Genomic DNA, 16,634 nt, shown 5'->3' on the forward strand with positions numbered 1-16,634 from the left:
TACAGAGAAGATCCTACAAACATCTAGTGAGGAGTAAAAGGGTTCCGACAAAGGAACAAGAATCTGAATGAATATAGACAAAGGAATGCTGATCCAATTTATATGGTAAAGGTATTTCCCTGGCTGCTGAGAAGGAACTGGATGGGAGGAGACAGCCAGGCCTGGAGTGGTACAGGTAAGTGAGATGTGGATCAAGATAGGGCTGGGAACCTAAGAGTGGATCTGAGGGAATTTTTAGGAGAAAACAGAACTTGATGATGCTTTAGGTTTAATCTGGGGGTACTGAGACCAACGTACACAAATGGTGACATCACTGAGTAATCCAAGGAGCCTGTAGGATGGCGGGGTTTAGGAGCTGGACAAGTGTGACAAAGTAAGAGCTTTGTAATTCCATTCTGAGACATCCAAGGAGAAAAATGCTGAACAGGCATTTGGATATTTGGGTCTGCAACTCAGAAAGTATGGACTATAGGTGTAAACTCAAATGCTCAGCCTATACATGGCCTTACTTGTAAGACAGTCCACAGTCTACCAAAAAACGTGCAATGATTTCATGAAACAGTAGCTTCCAAAAGATAAGGTAACTTCCAAAATGGGTGTACCTTTTGAAAATATTTTCATTTGTATTTCTCTGAAGTGCTTGAAACAGCTCTACTGAGCACTCCACAAATCCAGAGTGTGCAAATTACAATGCTACCTGCCTCCCAGGAGCTCTCAACAAGATGCAAAGATGTGGATTCCACTGGTCTGCTTTCCATTTGGGGAAGCCAATCACTAAGTTCCAAGACTACAGATTAAACCCCTCGTGTTATGAAGGGACAGGATGTGAAGTGATTTTGGAAACAGGTTTCTGTCCGCGCAGCTATGTGAAATCATTTTCACATACTGGACGTCAACAGCTTCAGACTGCTAGACTCTACCCTGTCTCTCCACTTCCTGTACACAAAGTATTTCTTCACCTGAATCCGAGACCGTGCCAGATACACATTGGATTTCCATTCAGTCTTCATCTTCCGGTACTGCGAGGACTTGGAGTGAACAAACTGTTTACTATAAGGTGCGTTCAGTTCTCCAGTGACTGTGCTCTGAAATGACTTTGAGGTGCTGGTGCTGTTTAAGGTGTGAGGCCTGCAGACAATGGCATATCAACAGGAAAAAAATAAAAGGAAAACTGAAGATACCTCTGAGTAATGCCTAAAACCAGGTTAATTCAAATTCTTACTGACAGAAACATACATGGAAAGCTGCCTAGCAGAGACACACGGCGAGTTCTCTTATGTAATTGGGCACATACACAGCCAGACAGCAGGGTTTGTAAGCAGCAGACAAATCAAGCACAAGAAACCACTAATACGCCTAGAAACCCTGGGCTGTACTATGTGAAGTTAAAACAAAATACCTTAACACAAACCTCTTGACATGGGCACTCATTTTAGGTTCAGAACGGGCACAACCTGTGGGGTTAACGGCAAGAGGAAGTTCCATGAGAGGATTTCGGCCGTATCGGAAGGTATAGTTTTCACATGCCTCAACCCCAGGTAGCTGAAAAGAAGCAAAGTAGACACAAAGTCAACCCATCTGATGGCGACTACAGACAATCTCAAGCTGGTCAAAGGATGGCCCATGGCAGAAATAACTCGTCAACATTTTCCTCGATACTAAAATGGTCTTCTAGCTTATGTTCACACTATCAGCCTGCAGGTAGATCTACTTAAATATGAGTAAGCAAATTCAGTTTCAAAGCCACACTTAGGTAAACCTGCCAAATGCTCCTTGAAGAAAAAGATTAGCCCATGCAACAAACACTGGCTGACCAATGTACACGCTTGTGTGATTTCAGGGTCTGCCTATTCCAATACCCACAACACAGGGCATGTAGTGATTCGCATTTAGTTCTTTCACCTGGATTAATGCCAACTTTTCTATCTCTGTCTGGAATTTTACAATTAAGAATAGCTTAAAAATCATGTATAAGGTTTCTTTCTTGATCATTTCTCACTTCTTTCAACTTGACTTTGATATGATGAGGTTGTCACTCTCCATGTCCTGGGAACACAGAGCACAGGTGTTAACTCAAGGTTTACTCAAAGTAATTTACATGTTAAACGTCTTTTCTGGAAGACATTGCTTGTGAAATTTATTTCTCTACAGTCATAAAAGATAAGCATCATTTAGGCAGGGCCATTCCAAAGAAAACAATTAGGCACATTACTCAGTGGCTTTTGGGGTTTCCTCTGCTTCTCCAAAGAAAACACACCAATGATATTTTTATTCTTGAAAACAATGCCTTAGAATCATACAATTTTCTAAAACTATTGTGTAGATGTGGTTCAGTTAGACTCACTGCCAAACAGGCTTGTAATCTTTTAAGCAAAGAGATGTCAGAGGACATAAATCAGTGCTGCTGCCATCTACTGCCCTCTAGTGACTTCACCCTAGGAAGAGGGCAGGAGAGTGGCCATAAATACCTAGTGTCAGGAAATGGGCACACTGACATTCTGAGGTGGGAGCAACTTTAGAAAGGCAAGGGAAGAGGAGAGTGTCCTCACCCATCCAGCACACCCAGAAGATGTGACAAGCCTGGTGTCCTTCACCCCTGCTTGCCTCCAGCCTGGAAAAGAACCTTAAGTTTGTTAACTACCTCACTGGGTGAATACCACGTACTGAGTTCTCCCGATAAATCACCAATGCCTTGTTTCCTCTAAGACAAACGGGTTAATCCACAGGCTACGTCACTTTCTGAAGAGTGCCATAAATGTTACAGCATGTGTTCAAGAGGTCACACTGAATTAGGAAAGCAATTCCAACCTCAAAGCCTGACCAAGACACTCACTGATTCTGCTATGCGTGCCACTGCAGAGACGGTCAGGCCAAACAGATCCTCTCCTTTTAAATATGCTGGGAAAAGCTGGAGCATTTCAGACTTTTTTCTCACACATGCCACAGGCTCCAGTATCTTATCCCAGACACCTACATAGGGACAAAAACATAATTTTTATGGGAAATAGGATACAGTATAAAAAACAAGAGCAAAATGAAGAATAACCACTCACAAAGATTTACTAATTTCCAAAAAAATCCTGTTGGGCAATAATCTAATAAGTCTGTTTGGTAATAATCTAATGAATCTGTTTATTAAATGGCAGCGATTTATTTTAAAGACCTAAATTTTGGAGAAAATAATAGATTAAGGACATTAAAGTGGAAAAATTTAATATAACTGAAATTCATGCAAACAGTTCATTACTTTCATACTGGCCATATAACATATCAGATTATAAAATGATTAGTCTAATTGGTAATGTCTATAGGTATGTTCCTTTCCCCTCAGATTTAAAATGTTAAATTGATATCTTCTTTGGAATTATCTTTAGAGCATTTTCAGACTTTTTTTTTTAAGTGCTAAACTTAAGAAAGCAGCTCTACATAATTTTGTTTGTGTACTTTCTACATAAGCAAAAGTGGCAATCTAGACTTAACCACAGAGGTCCAGACTAAGTGTTTAATTTCCATCTCTAAACTGAAGTAATATCTGATGCTAAGATAAGACAATGTATACAGTATGGTTTAGATGTCATTCCTGCCTTCTAGAAGCTGACTTTAAGAAAAAGGGGGTCCCCGCGGGGTGCAGTGGCTCACGTCTGTAATCCCAGCACTTTGGGAGGCTGAGGCAGGTGGATCACCTGAGGTCAAGAGTTTGAGACCAGCCTGGCCAACATGGTGAAACCCCTAAAATACTAAAAATACAAAATTAAAAACTACTAACAATACAAAAATTAGCTGGGCATAGTGGTGCATGCCTGTAATCCCAGCTACTCGGGAGGCTGAGGCAGGAGAATCGCTTGAACCCGGGAGGTGGAGGTTGCAGGGAGCTGAGATCGCACCATTGCAGGCCAGCCTGTGCAAATAGAGAGAAACTCCATCTCAAAAAAAAAAAAAAAAGGAAAAAGGAGGTTCCCAATGCAAATGACAGGCAACCTTTATCTACAAATCATTCTCAGATTTACTTCACCAACTCTTATGTTCAAAGATATATTGACAATGAAAGTCTTTAGACAACTGTATAGCAGAGAGAGCAAGGTGTGAGAACACAAAGAAGACTGGCATTTGTAAATGAAAAATACACATTATAAAATATAAAATGAACACGAGACAAACATGAAAAACTGACAAAATGCATTCGTTAGCCTGACATCAGAGTAAGTAGTCTGCACAGCATGTGAATGGCAGACGTTACCTTTAGGTGAGATGTCACTTAGAACCAGGTCTTCATGGCCTTGTTCCACAATCCTGATGACAAACACCGGGCGCCCGTCCTTCTCCTCAATGGAGCACAGGTAGCGGCAGCGCCTGTTGGCGTAACGCGTGCTCCAGTACAGCCGGCTGGCTTCATAGCCCACAGGGAAGAGTGCTTTAGGAGAATGGAATGCTTGCATCTGCTGTGGAAGCAGCTGACCGATTGTGTGGAAGATGAGGCTACCCACGCGAAAGGTATGGTCCCGTTCTCCTCGTTGCACGATGCTAGCAATCTGTCGCACCTCATCACGCTGAACATAGACCCTCCTGAAGACTGCAAAGTAACTTAATTCTTGCTCATGAATTCCCTTTGGTTTGTGCATGGGGCAAAGCATAGTTTTGTCCTTAAAAAACATGCATTGTGCTTTAATGGCGCAAGTAAAGTGATAAATGTTGGTGCATCGAAATCTGTGGCATCCACTAGTGGCACCTGTCTTGTGACAGAAGACGCATTTCATTTGTAGGCCTCTCCTCAGAGCTAGCTCCACATTTATTAAGGCACCAGCCTGAGTCTCATAGACCTCCGTGGACCACAGAGCGCAGTTCAAGTGGACCCACAGATCCAAGTCAAGGTTGAGTAGCCTTGCTGGTCCATCTGTCAATCCATCACCTTCTTCATGACAAAAGCAACATTTCCGATAGTCTTTGGGCACAGGATCAGGTTTAAGGGAAGTGCCCAATTTCTTTAGAAATTCATCTATTTCATCCTCACAAGGTGGTTTAAATGTCCCCTTAGGGATTACAATATGAATGCTCCACTTCTTCCATTTCATTCCTCTCCATTTTTTATTCAGCGGCCTACAGTCTTCAAACCCACCATGCACAGTTCTTAGCCGAGGCTTCAGCTTGACTGTTACCTTCAGCTCATCTGGCTTGGCCTCTACTTTGGCTGCTTCAAAAGCAGGAGGGAAGGCGATAGGCGGTGAGGCAGGGGGAGAAGCTTTCTCCTGGAGCTGGGGGAGACAGTGCACATCCAAAGTGGAGATGTTGTTGCTGTACTGATGAAATGCTTTGGAAGGCGTTTCTCTCATAGGTGATTGTGGCAATGAAGGAATGGATTCCTGGGCAACAGAAAGAAACCATGACAAAGAAAAATAATTCACAAGCCCGAAAAGCAATTCTTGTTAAGAAACTGAGCAGTATGACTGAAGAGGATGTGTGACCTGAGGGAGAGTCAGCAGTAAGTGCTGGGGCTCACGCATCGCAGAAACTGACCATGCTCTAAGGTGCACAGGGATAGAGAACGGGTGACGGCAGCTGTGCTGCATCCTTTCCAGGCCTTTTCCACAAAGCCATAATTCTGGAGAATATTCTGTTCTTATACTTTCTGGGACAATCCCCTTTCTAACTATATTAAAACCAGAAAAAGAAAGAAAGAAAGAAAAAAACCACAATGCTTTCAGAAGAACTAATATAATTTGTACAGCGGAACAGTGTTTTTTGTTTAACCAAATAAGAATGCTGCAACATCACTTCTTGAGAGCTTATCTCCTCTCTAAAATTCACATCTGTTAATCTCAGGCTTAATCAACTGGTGTAAATGTCAGAGAAAGGGAAAGAGCCCCTGTCAACAAATGGATCATATTAACTTTTCTCTGAGGCTTCTCAGCTCTGATCTGGCTGCTGAAAGAGTTGAGCTGAGAGGAAATCTCCAATAGCTTATTTACTTTATGATCCAGAATATCATAAACTAATAAAAACCAACCCATGGGGGCTGCCCTCTTTTCACATGCCCCAATCCTGACAAGGTACCTGAAAAAAGACATGCCTCACACCAAATCAGGCAGGGACTGCAATCAACTTAAACTATATGGTGAAAAAAACCTCCCTGCATTTAAGCTGATACATTTTAAGGTCTAAATTTATCTGTCATATAGCTTGAATTTTATTACAGGCATACTATACACAACTACCTGTTAGAAGGAAGTCTTCAGAATGTTCTTCTGTGAAAGACATACTAGAGCAATAACCTGGATGGAGGACTGACTGGCAGTAATAATGTAAAGGAAAAGCTTCCTTCAAAACATGATTACAAACATATCATTTGTGTCAACTGTTCAGTGGGACACACTCAAATTACACAAAATTAAGTAAAGCAGACCTCTTTCACCATACTGTGAGCAAAATGTTTTCTCTTAAAATGCACATAAATAGTCTTAAATTTTATCTTTAAACAGGTTTTCCTATCGGGGTAACATCAATAGAAGTAATTTTAAAATACTGATTAAGATATTTATGGCTAGGTGCGTGGCTCACACCTGTAATCCCAGCACTTTGGGAAGCCGAGGTGGGTGGATCACAAGGTCAGGAGTTGAGACCAGCCTGGCCAACATGGTGAAACCCCATCTCTACTAAAAATACAAAAATTAGCTGGGCATGGTGACGCGCACCTGTAATCCCAGCTACTCGGGAGGCTGAGGCAGGAGAATCGCTTGAATCGGGAAGCGGAGGCTGCAGTGAGCCGAGATGTGCCATTGCCCTCCAGCCTGTGGGACAGAACGAGACTGTCTCAAAAAAAAAATATTAAACTGGTAAAATTAAAGATTTTAGTATTAGTGTTCTATTTACTTAACTTTTAAAAAGTAACTCTGCCCACTTTTGTCAAATAACTAAGTTGAAAGGGCAGCACGACTCAAGGCTCTCCACACCTTCTCCTCCTCTGCCGCGACAGCATCTGCCTTGGATTTCCCACACAGAGCTCCATGAAGGCAGGGACACATCTGTTTATTCACTCCCACATGCCCAGAACAGAAATCACTTGTTATACATTGTTATCAGCTGAGATTATCCTCATCTCACCTTGTTTTCTGAGTTTTTTGCTTGTGCAGTTGATGAATAAAGAATAAAGCAGTTATTACTACAAAAAACAATATCCTTCTCTACCCTCTTGGTGCTTTCTCGGGAATCCTGAAAAGCAAAGAGAAATGTGTGGGAATCTCAGCAAATCAAAATTTAATAAAAACAGGATCTATACATTGTTTTTATGTTATATTCAAAAGCGACAGTGATTCTTTACCTTAATAGCAGAAAGAAAACTATGTCCCAATATTTAGCATGTGATAATTTAGCTAGGGAGAAAATAAACGTACAGAACCAAACTATGTGGTCCACAGTTCACTCTATTTAAAATATGTAGTCCTCATAATATTCCATTTAACAGCCTGTTGTAGGTCTTTGGTGTTCAGCTCAAGCACGTCTAACATATGCTGATGCCACCACCCGTAACATGTGTCCATCACACCACCATAAGTGGTGTCTCTCTCTGATGTTGGAAGAGACACTGCCAAGGACAATTTCGCTGGAGGTAGGAGGTGGGGTCATAAAAGGAATAGCAAAGTACCTTGTTCAAAAGGGTCAGATCTTTGAAAGATTTCCGCACACCACTTCCAAGAATAACCACTTTACAATGACAACACCACTGTGGTCTGAGTGCTGTGCTTTCTGCAATACCATGACTAGAATCCTTATATCCAGAAAGACCTAAAGGCAATCAACTTTTGTTAGTAATTAAAACTGACTAATGACACAAGGTGGCACATGGTGAAAAATTATGTAACATCAACTCATTACAACATGGTTCATTAACTTTACATTATTCTTTAATTAATTAAAAAAACTTATCTTTTAAGCAATGGTTACAGAATCAATTATCTGACACTAGGGCCGAAATAAAGAAACATTCCTATTCTCAAATAGCCGGGAAAACAATGGCAGTGTAAAAGAAGAATCTAATTAAACTAAGTCGCCAAGAGAGATTACTAATTCAGTCTAAGTGCAAAGTAAGACAGAGGGGGAAACAGATATTACTTTTGCTTGCAGGTTAAGATGGTAAAAAAACATTTTATGAAAGATACAATAATATGGCCGGGCGCGGTGGCTCAAGCCTGTAATCCCAGCACTTTGGGAGGCCGAGACGGGCGGATCACGAGGTCAGGAGATCGAGACCATCCTGGCTAACACGGTGAAACCCCGTCTCTACTAAAAAATACAAAAAAAACTAGCCGGGCGAGGTGGCGGGCACCTGTAGTCCCAGCTACTTGGGAGGCTGAGACAGGAGAATGGCATAAACCTGGGAGGCAGAGCTTGCAGTGAGCTGAGATCCGGCCACTGCACTCCAGTCTGGGCGACAGAGCAAGACTCCGTCTCAAAAAAAAAAAAAAAAGATACAATAATAAATGTGTAAGAGTCTTAAGTAAGTGTGACTTACAGAGTCAGAAATGAGGAAAGAGCCAAGGCCAACGATAAGAAGGTCAGGAATTAGAAAGCATCATTCAGGTGCAGTGTGAAGGCAAAAAAGAACAGGGAAAAAGTGACAGAAACAGCTAGAAGCCAAGAGGAGGAAGCCAGGGCCTGGACTGAGTATGCTTGTAAGACTGCCAGCAAAGCAGGAAGGAAAGCGACATCATGGTTGGTCTAAGGAAGTTGTTCCATTCTCAGAGATGGGAGGCATGAACACCTCTGTGGGAAGAGAAAGGCCCTGTAGAGCTGGTGCAGAGGTAAAACAAGAGGGAGGCGAGGATGGAAAGTGGAGAACGGGAAACAGAACCCACGTCAGGTCGCCAGCTCCATCTGTACCAGGTGGCCCAGGAGCAGTGGGATGGGGGTTGGGAGGCAGGAAGAACAAAAGCTGCTCGAGGGCAAGCCCATCACAGGCTACTTCTGGCAGCCTGCGCAGATGGCTGGCACCCACATGGTGACAGCATGACAGAATACACAGGCCAAAGCACCAGAGGTCAAATCACACCACAGAAAACAGAACACCCACACATGGAGAGTTCACCAAGGACTATACACCAGCATGTTACCTGTCCATAGTTAAAAGATAATCGGTATCTCAAAGAGTAAGCTTAACTTTTGAATCAGGAATGGATATGGGGTTAACAAAAAGCTCATTAGCTCACCATTGCTTGTTGGAGGAAATGGTACATTAGGCTGCTTCAGCCGGTAAGAGCTCACTAATCTGGGAGGGTTTGCAGATCCTGGCGGAGGCCCACGGAGAAGTAAATGCTGTCGATACTCCAAACCCGGGTTGATTCTGTGGCTACTGACCAAACCCATGGATGGGACATCTGGAGCATTGCTAACCTCATAGCTGTTAGGGATTCGGACGTGAAGAAGGTCGGAAAACGCAGCCACAACACTACTAATGTTCTAAAACCAAATGCAAATGCTGTGTTATTCACCCAGAAGGCAACAGTGAACCACTGAAGAAAAATACACACTTAGGATAAATCCTCTTTGCATGATACATAGATTCTAAGAAAATCCAACAAATTTTATTTAGACTCAAAGAGTCTCAGGAAAAAAATTAGCTCTAACGAACCAATATCCAAAAAAAACAAAATTTATGAACAGAAATCCTCTTAAAGGGATTCCAATTAACATTAAATATCTAGGAACACATTAAACTATTTTAGGTATTGTAACATCGGACAGGCCCGTCAGTTCCCACAGGTGGTCAGAAAGCTTACTTCCATGGGCTTCCCTCCAGCTCTGGCCAAATGTGACACAACCCATAAGAACAGACAAAGGTCTTGCTATTGCTGTATTTTGTTGATAACCAAAATATCACATCATTGGACTTTAGTTTGGTCTCTACTGAAATGTCTTCACAGAATTCAGAGTTAAAAAAATAAAAAATCCTCAGCAAATTACTAGTGTCTGATACAAGCAGATGCCACTTTAAGAACATTTCTATTGCTTCTGCAAAACTGTTATTGTTGATAAAGTTCTTTTTCATTAATTTTCTTCTCTGTTAACGGTTATAAAGAAGTTTTTCTCTGAGCTGGACATGACGGCTCACACCTGTAGTCCTAGCTACTGAAGAGGCTAAAGCAGAAGGATGACTTCAGCCCAGGAAGTTTGAGACTGCAGTGATCTATGACTGTGCCACTGCACTCCAGCCTGGGTAACAGAGGGAGACCGTGTCTCTATTTAAAAAAAAAAAAAAAGAGTTCTCTGAAGTATACGTCCTTTAATAAGAAAATGTGAGCTCTAATTTCCCTTTTTACTTGACGTAGGCTGAGACCAATTCAGTGACAAAGGATGGCACTCAAAGGCAGGTGGGAGGTCTGCAGTGAGCATCAGCCCTGCTCTCTGACCCTTCATCCTCAGTGATCCTGTTGTGTGTGTTTCACGGTAGACACCTGACCCATCTTTTAAAATTGGGGACATACTGTTTAAGAAATCATTTAATCTTTTACCTCAGCAGCTGTAGGATGCAGAGTAATTGCTACAGATATAAGACCCGATCTGGGACCATTTGGGGAAGAACCAAAAGGTGATGCAAAATATAAAGTGCCTGGCTCAGTTTTGATGTCATTCCTTCTTGATTCGGAACCTTAAAAAAAGACAGAAAAAAAAAAAAGAGGAAAAAAGTGTTAATAATGGATTTTCAAAATCAAAATATTTACATTGGTAAATTGGCATAGGGTAAAGGGAAATAATAAGGTTAAGTGTTTTTCTTACTTTTCCCAGCAGTGCTAGGAAGAATTGGAATGATGGGGGATGGCACCGGTTCTGGAGGCTCCTCCTTGACCAATGACAGATCTGGGTACCTGCTCACTTCTACCCCAACCACACTCTCAGGAGAGGACGAGGGAACAAAACTGTCAGGAGTGTCTCGATCACCACAGTGATCCTGTATCCTGAAAAAAATAAACACACCATCAAAGTGTGCAAATCCACCCGTGAGGGCTTCCTGTGCCAACCCTGCTGACATCTATGAGTACAGCTGTAAGGACACTCTGGCAGCAGCACCTATACGATGCACAGCAAATGAATCAGCTCAGAGCCACACTGGGAAGAAAATACAAGAACAATATTTAGCTACAAAATAATCTAAATGGTATGCTTCCTTTTAAACAAAGCTTCAGCACCAAAGTTTGAAGACCTGCCAAAGAGGAAGATGTTCTGATTAGCACATAACACAGAAAGCATCAAAGCCCCTTTTCAAAATCCCAGATCGTTGAGCCTAGGGCAGCACTCCTGTAGCTTGAAAAGGAAAGAGCTGCTGGTTGGATTTAACTAAAAAGGAAGACTTTAAAAAGATTTTAAAAAGGAAACAGCAGTCCAAGCACATATGCAATGGTCACACCTGCACACACCAGACCGGGAAAACAGTCATCCTATTGCACACGCCTGACCAGGAAAACAGCCGTTCTACCTGCACACACCTGACTGGGAAAACAGCCGTCCTACCTGTACATACCGGACCGGGAAAACAGCCGTCCTACTGCACACACCTGACTGGGAAAACAGCCACCCTGCTTCACACAGCTGACCGGGAAAACAGCCGTCCTACTGCACACACCAGACAGGGAAAACAGCCGTCCTACTGCTGCTCTTTACACCGGCAAGACAGGAGAAAGCTTGGCCATTGACTTCATCGGCCCTTATTTTTCTTAACTGATTTAAGTGAGGTGAGAAAAACAAAAGACTGGTCCCTCCTATTGAGTTCAAGTTCGAGTCTACCAGGGCAATTGTGAGGTCTCAGACTGAGTCACAGAACAACCCTGTGGAGCTGCTGTCTCCCACTCCTCATGCAGAGAAGTTGCTGTCATGCAGGAGACCCAAGAAAGGCTGACCCGCTGAGGTACAGTAGAAAGGGGACCTGGATCCTCAATCCGGACAGATTATTCTCCACTTTGGTCCATAGTTTCCCCATTAATAAAGTAAGGGACTTAGGTTAAATAAATGTCTGATCAAAGAGAGGGTAGTGGGCAGATTTTCCAAGGAAGAGAGAATTATTTGATGATGTTGTAAGAACCCTCTGGATCTAAAGAGTTGGGCAGCAATTATCTACTAAGGGAACTTGATTCTCCCCAATGAGAATCTTACAGTTAAAGAACTGACACAAAGGTTAAACCCCAGACAGTTCTTAAACTCTCTTCCACAACAGCATTCTCTGATATCAGCAACTTCTGCTCTTTCATTTTAGACACCTACAAACAACACTAAATCGCATTAATAGCCTTTAAAGGACAATGATCTCTGAAATATGTTGCATGGAGATTTTCCATTGCCTTAATGTCTATTATTGTCATGTAACTCTCTATAGGATGTAAGCTTAAAAAAATGCAAACTAATTATGCTTAATGGTAACAATGTCTTAAAAACTTTAAATCCTGAAGATTCACCAAATTTTACTCCTCAAATGTTTTTACATGCTATTCCTAAAGACATTATGCCACAAACATACTTTTTTTAAAAAAAGAAATAATTAAGAATTATTTGAGAAAAAAATAACCTGTACCTTAATTCTTCCTGATTGTTGTGAGGTGGTGTTGGGAGGGAGGCTGGCACATCAACTGTCTTGGGGCCCTGAGCAAGCGCTCGGGCCAACAAGTCATCCTGGGGTCTGAAGGGCAGCTGAAATGGTTTAGGTCCTAGAGTTTTGGTAACTGGAAAAGCAAAAACACAAAACCATAAATACATTTAGTCAACACTGATAAACAGGTAGAACTTTACAATTATATTGCCATTTCACAATACACAACTGGCAGAGGTACATTTCTCCCGAGGTGTGAAATTTGGAGGCTATAATCATACCTTCGTGGCTCACTAACACTCCGGCTTTTCCAGCAAGTTCTTCAGTTGTTGCAAAACCATTGGCCATCTTCTGACAAGCCATAGGAGGTGGTGTAGGAGGAAGAGAGGCAGGGGGTGTTGGAGGATTACTTAAATTATTCTGCTGCAGGAGACCAAAAAATTTAAATTATATGCTACTGAGCAAATATGCAATGACCTTGCTAAAACTTAGTTCTGTGAATTTTATGCACATAGAAGCAAGGCCACAGAAATGTAATCAAGAGGTACCTTGCACACTAAGAAAAATAATACATACAAGGCCAGGAGGCTTCTTAGTGGAACAGATTCTCGTGATTTTATGGACATATCAACTTGCTTACTTTATCCAACTTGACTACTTAAGCTCTGAAATTAAGAAGCTAATTTTCTTTATACCTGACTTTATTTATGCAATTCTTCAAGTTTCATGGTTATAGCTAGTGAAGGATAACTTTAAAATGCAATCAATACGTTGCAAAAAATTATCAAAATTTCCTTTAAGTTATCATTAAGATACGTCCCAGTTCTATGAAAAACTTAAGAATTTCTGGTCTTAAACTTGTAATACAACTCACATCCGAGATATGAGAATCTGGATTGACTAAGACCTTTAAAAGAAGCAACAGTAGTAATACTAAAGTAACAAAATCATTAATGTAGTTCCTCTTCAGACACCTCTCCCAGCTTCACAGTTACCACCAAGTTGTCATTTACTGATTGATTGGTTTCTCAAGGAGAGAGTTGGAATCTACCAATAACACCATGTCAATCAAGTGCAAGGTGAAATTACAAATTTTGTAAAGATAAAGAATTTCATGATGATAAAGTAAGGTTGGAGAACAGCTTGTGCCAGAAGAAAAGATACCTGTAAGAGTTAAGATAGGTTTTTTTTTTTGTTTTTTTTTTGGAGACAGAGACTTGCTCTGTCACCCAAGCTGGAGGGCAATGGTGCAATCGTGCTCACTGCAGCCTTGACCTCAGGGCGTGGTGCTGCATGCCTGTATTCCCAGCTACTTGGTAGGTTGAGGCACTAGAATTGGTTGAATTTGGGAGGCAGAGATTGCAGCGAGCTGAGATTGCACCACTGCAATCTGGCCTGAGTGACAGAGCGAGACCCTGCCTCAAAAATAAAAAAATAAAATAAAATAAACCTACAATAGTCTAGGAATTAGTTGTAATACCTAAATTATTAGATGAGATACATTTAAAATTGTTTAATTTCATTTTTCAAGGTAAAATACTAACCTGCTTTTTAAAAATCCCCACCATTTATAATGATTTTGAATTCATTTTAGGAGCTAATAAAGGTTATATGGAAATAAGGATTTCCATTACCATGGAAGTACATAATAGATATTTCTTGCAATTTGTATTCTTACCTATAAAAAAACTTCAAATGTTTATGCTAGAAATACTTCAGGTAAAATTGTAACCCTGTAGCTGAACTTGTTTTAATAAAACTTGGAAGAGTAAGTGTAAACTAGATACAAAAACAAGACAAGCCTATCAATTCTGACATGTTACCCAAAGATGAAACAAGACAACACCTTGGCAGAGAAACATACCTTGTAGATCAACTGAGAATAGTAGTCCGAAACCCCTTCCAGGGTAGCACTGCCAAAAGTTCCTAGAAGTCGATTCCCACTATTAAATTGGCCACTGCCATAAGGAAGAAAGTGCGCAAAGTTCACTCCAATGATTGGTTCCATTAGAGGGAGCAGAGAGAGCTGCTATTAAAAAACACATTTAAGAGTAATGTACATGATAAAAGGGACTCAGTGTAGCTCAACTTTCTAAGACCCGAAGCAACTTTGCTGAATAAGGCTTCAGAAAAATGAGACTTAAAATTTTCAAGTATCAAAATGCTGGAATAAGTGAGAGAGACTACAGACCTTTGAGACTTAAAAATAAGCTTTGTACTAAATGGACGCTGCCAGGTGTCTAACAAGAAAAACATATTTCTTATCTTTGCTCAGCAAGAACGGGGGCATAAACCGAGGCTGAGTACCACCAACAGCACTGTTAGCGACTGTCTCCCACTTTCTGTGACAACTACAGAGGTGTAAGAATAGAATTTACAATGCATTTCTTTGGATCCAGAGTCACAACAAAGTACTGAGGACAGATTTTTCTGGGTACTGAGGCTACTCCTTATGAATGTAAGAAAATCTTGACTATCACCTATCAATCTATTTGTATCACCATAAATTTCAGATGCCAATAGGATACGGTGCAATTCTGCTTGGAAAAAGTCTACTAGGTTCCTTGTTCAGATGTCTTTTAGCATTTGATCTCTCGTGTCCTTGAATTTTTTTCTTTTTTTTTTTTTGAGACAGATTCTCATTCTGTCACCCAGGCTGGAGTGCAGTGGCACAATCTCGGCTCACTGCAACCTCTGCCTCCCAGGCTCAAGCAATTCTCATGCCTCAGCCTCCCAAGTAGCTGGGATTATAGGCGTGTGCCACAACGCCCAGTAAACGTTTGTATTTTAAGTAGAGATGGGGTTTCGCCATGTTGGTCTCGAATTCATGCCTCAAGCGATCCACCTGCCTCAGTCTCCCAAAGCTCTGGGATTACAGGCATGAGCCACCGCGCCCGGCCTATATCCTTGACTTTTTAAAGGGGCTGCTCTAAATGACTCACCCTCACCTGTTTCAAGTGGGTAAACGTATCGGTGCTAGAGTACATAGCTTGTTTCTCCTCTTCGTCCTTTTTCCTTTTCTTTGAGCGAGGTGCTGCTTTCTCACCCGTCCTCTGAGTCCGTTTGCTTCGCTGTTTCTTGGTTTCACTTCCTCCATCTGTTTTTGGCAACTGGTTGCCACATCCAAAACCACCTTGCATTTGAGCCCCCAAAGTTTGCTAATGTAATTGGAAAGGGTAAGAAATAAGTGAACAATTTGCACATTTGGTTTTTAGTTCATGCTACTTCAGTGCCAAGCTATGATGCACCATCCTAACATGCCACTAAAAATTAAATAAGGAGGGAAGATAGAGTGGTGTCAAATGCTGGTTTTCCGAAAATATCATCCTTTTCTTCAAACATTATTCTCAAGTATGGAAATCAGTAAGCTGCAAAGCTTGAGGAAAGAGCAGAACTCATTAGTAAGGCCATAGCCCTTTCTGGCAAAGCATTACCCCTCATGCTGACCTCCCTGGGGCTGCAGCCCCTTATTCCTGCTCACTGACTCCAGAAGGGAAGGAGATGCTTGTAGATGGCTGTAGGAGCCTCTGCATAGTGGTCTTGGTGAGTTATTTTTGGTTCCCCTTAGGAACTAGTGAAATATGAGGTATGCTGAAACAATTCACAGGCTCCAGAAAAGCTTTATAGCCTATGCATCTTAGGTGAGAGAACAGATAGCACCACACAACAATAAAAAGAAAAAACAGCATTTCTTCAAATTAGTTCACAACTATATTTGACTGAAAAATAATGGCCACATACTTAAAGTCAATGGGAGAGAACCTAGATAACAAATAAACCTTTTCTTTACATTTATCATTACAAAGTGAGAATAAGCCAAGCCCTGAAAAGGCCTTTAAGGGTAGTCCTATCAATACCTTAAAATAAAGGAATATTTTCAGGCTCCATTATTTCTAAATTTAACAGCAATACTTTGCTATAGACAATTATAGTAGCTGAACTTACTGTAATGAATTCTGCATTGAATCTTTGAGGGTTCTGAAAATTAGTTTCCAGTTATATTCTAAATAGTTTAGCGCATGGATGGCAACATTTTTATGTAAAGAGCCAGATGGTAAATATTGTAAGC

The 16,634-nt window shown here is 41.3% G+C and overlaps 1 protein-coding gene across 1 annotated transcript in view; it reads right to left on the bottom strand.

The window, feature by feature from the left end:
- The window catches only part of KMT2C (lysine methyltransferase 2C), a 199,030-nt gene that overhangs the window by 8,806 nt on the left and 173,590 nt on the right, over positions 1 to 16,634 (bottom strand). The window contains exons 42-54 of the mRNA XM_025378764.1: positions 15,514 to 15,723; positions 14,430 to 14,594; positions 12,847 to 12,988; positions 12,551 to 12,698; positions 10,765 to 10,943; positions 10,500 to 10,636; positions 9,198 to 9,447; positions 7,637 to 7,776; positions 7,096 to 7,203; positions 4,238 to 5,357; positions 2,834 to 2,970; positions 1,400 to 1,542; positions 960 to 1,128 (exon numbers count right to left, since the gene is read on the bottom strand). Of these exons, the coding sequence (XP_025234549.1) occupies positions 960 to 1,128; positions 1,400 to 1,542; positions 2,834 to 2,970; positions 4,238 to 5,357; positions 7,096 to 7,203; positions 7,637 to 7,776; positions 9,198 to 9,447; positions 10,500 to 10,636; positions 10,765 to 10,943; positions 12,551 to 12,698; positions 12,847 to 12,988; positions 14,430 to 14,594; positions 15,514 to 15,723 (3,048 nt within the window). The remainder of the gene's footprint in view (positions 1 to 959; positions 1,129 to 1,399; positions 1,543 to 2,833; positions 2,971 to 4,237; positions 5,358 to 7,095; positions 7,204 to 7,636; positions 7,777 to 9,197; positions 9,448 to 10,499; positions 10,637 to 10,764; positions 10,944 to 12,550; positions 12,699 to 12,846; positions 12,989 to 14,429; positions 14,595 to 15,513; positions 15,724 to 16,634) is intronic.

The sequence above is a fragment of the Theropithecus gelada genome, chromosome 3 (assembly GCF_003255815.1).
Source record: "Theropithecus gelada isolate Dixy chromosome 3, Tgel_1.0, whole genome shotgun sequence".
NCBI lineage: Eukaryota > Metazoa > Chordata > Mammalia > Primates > Cercopithecidae > Theropithecus > Theropithecus gelada.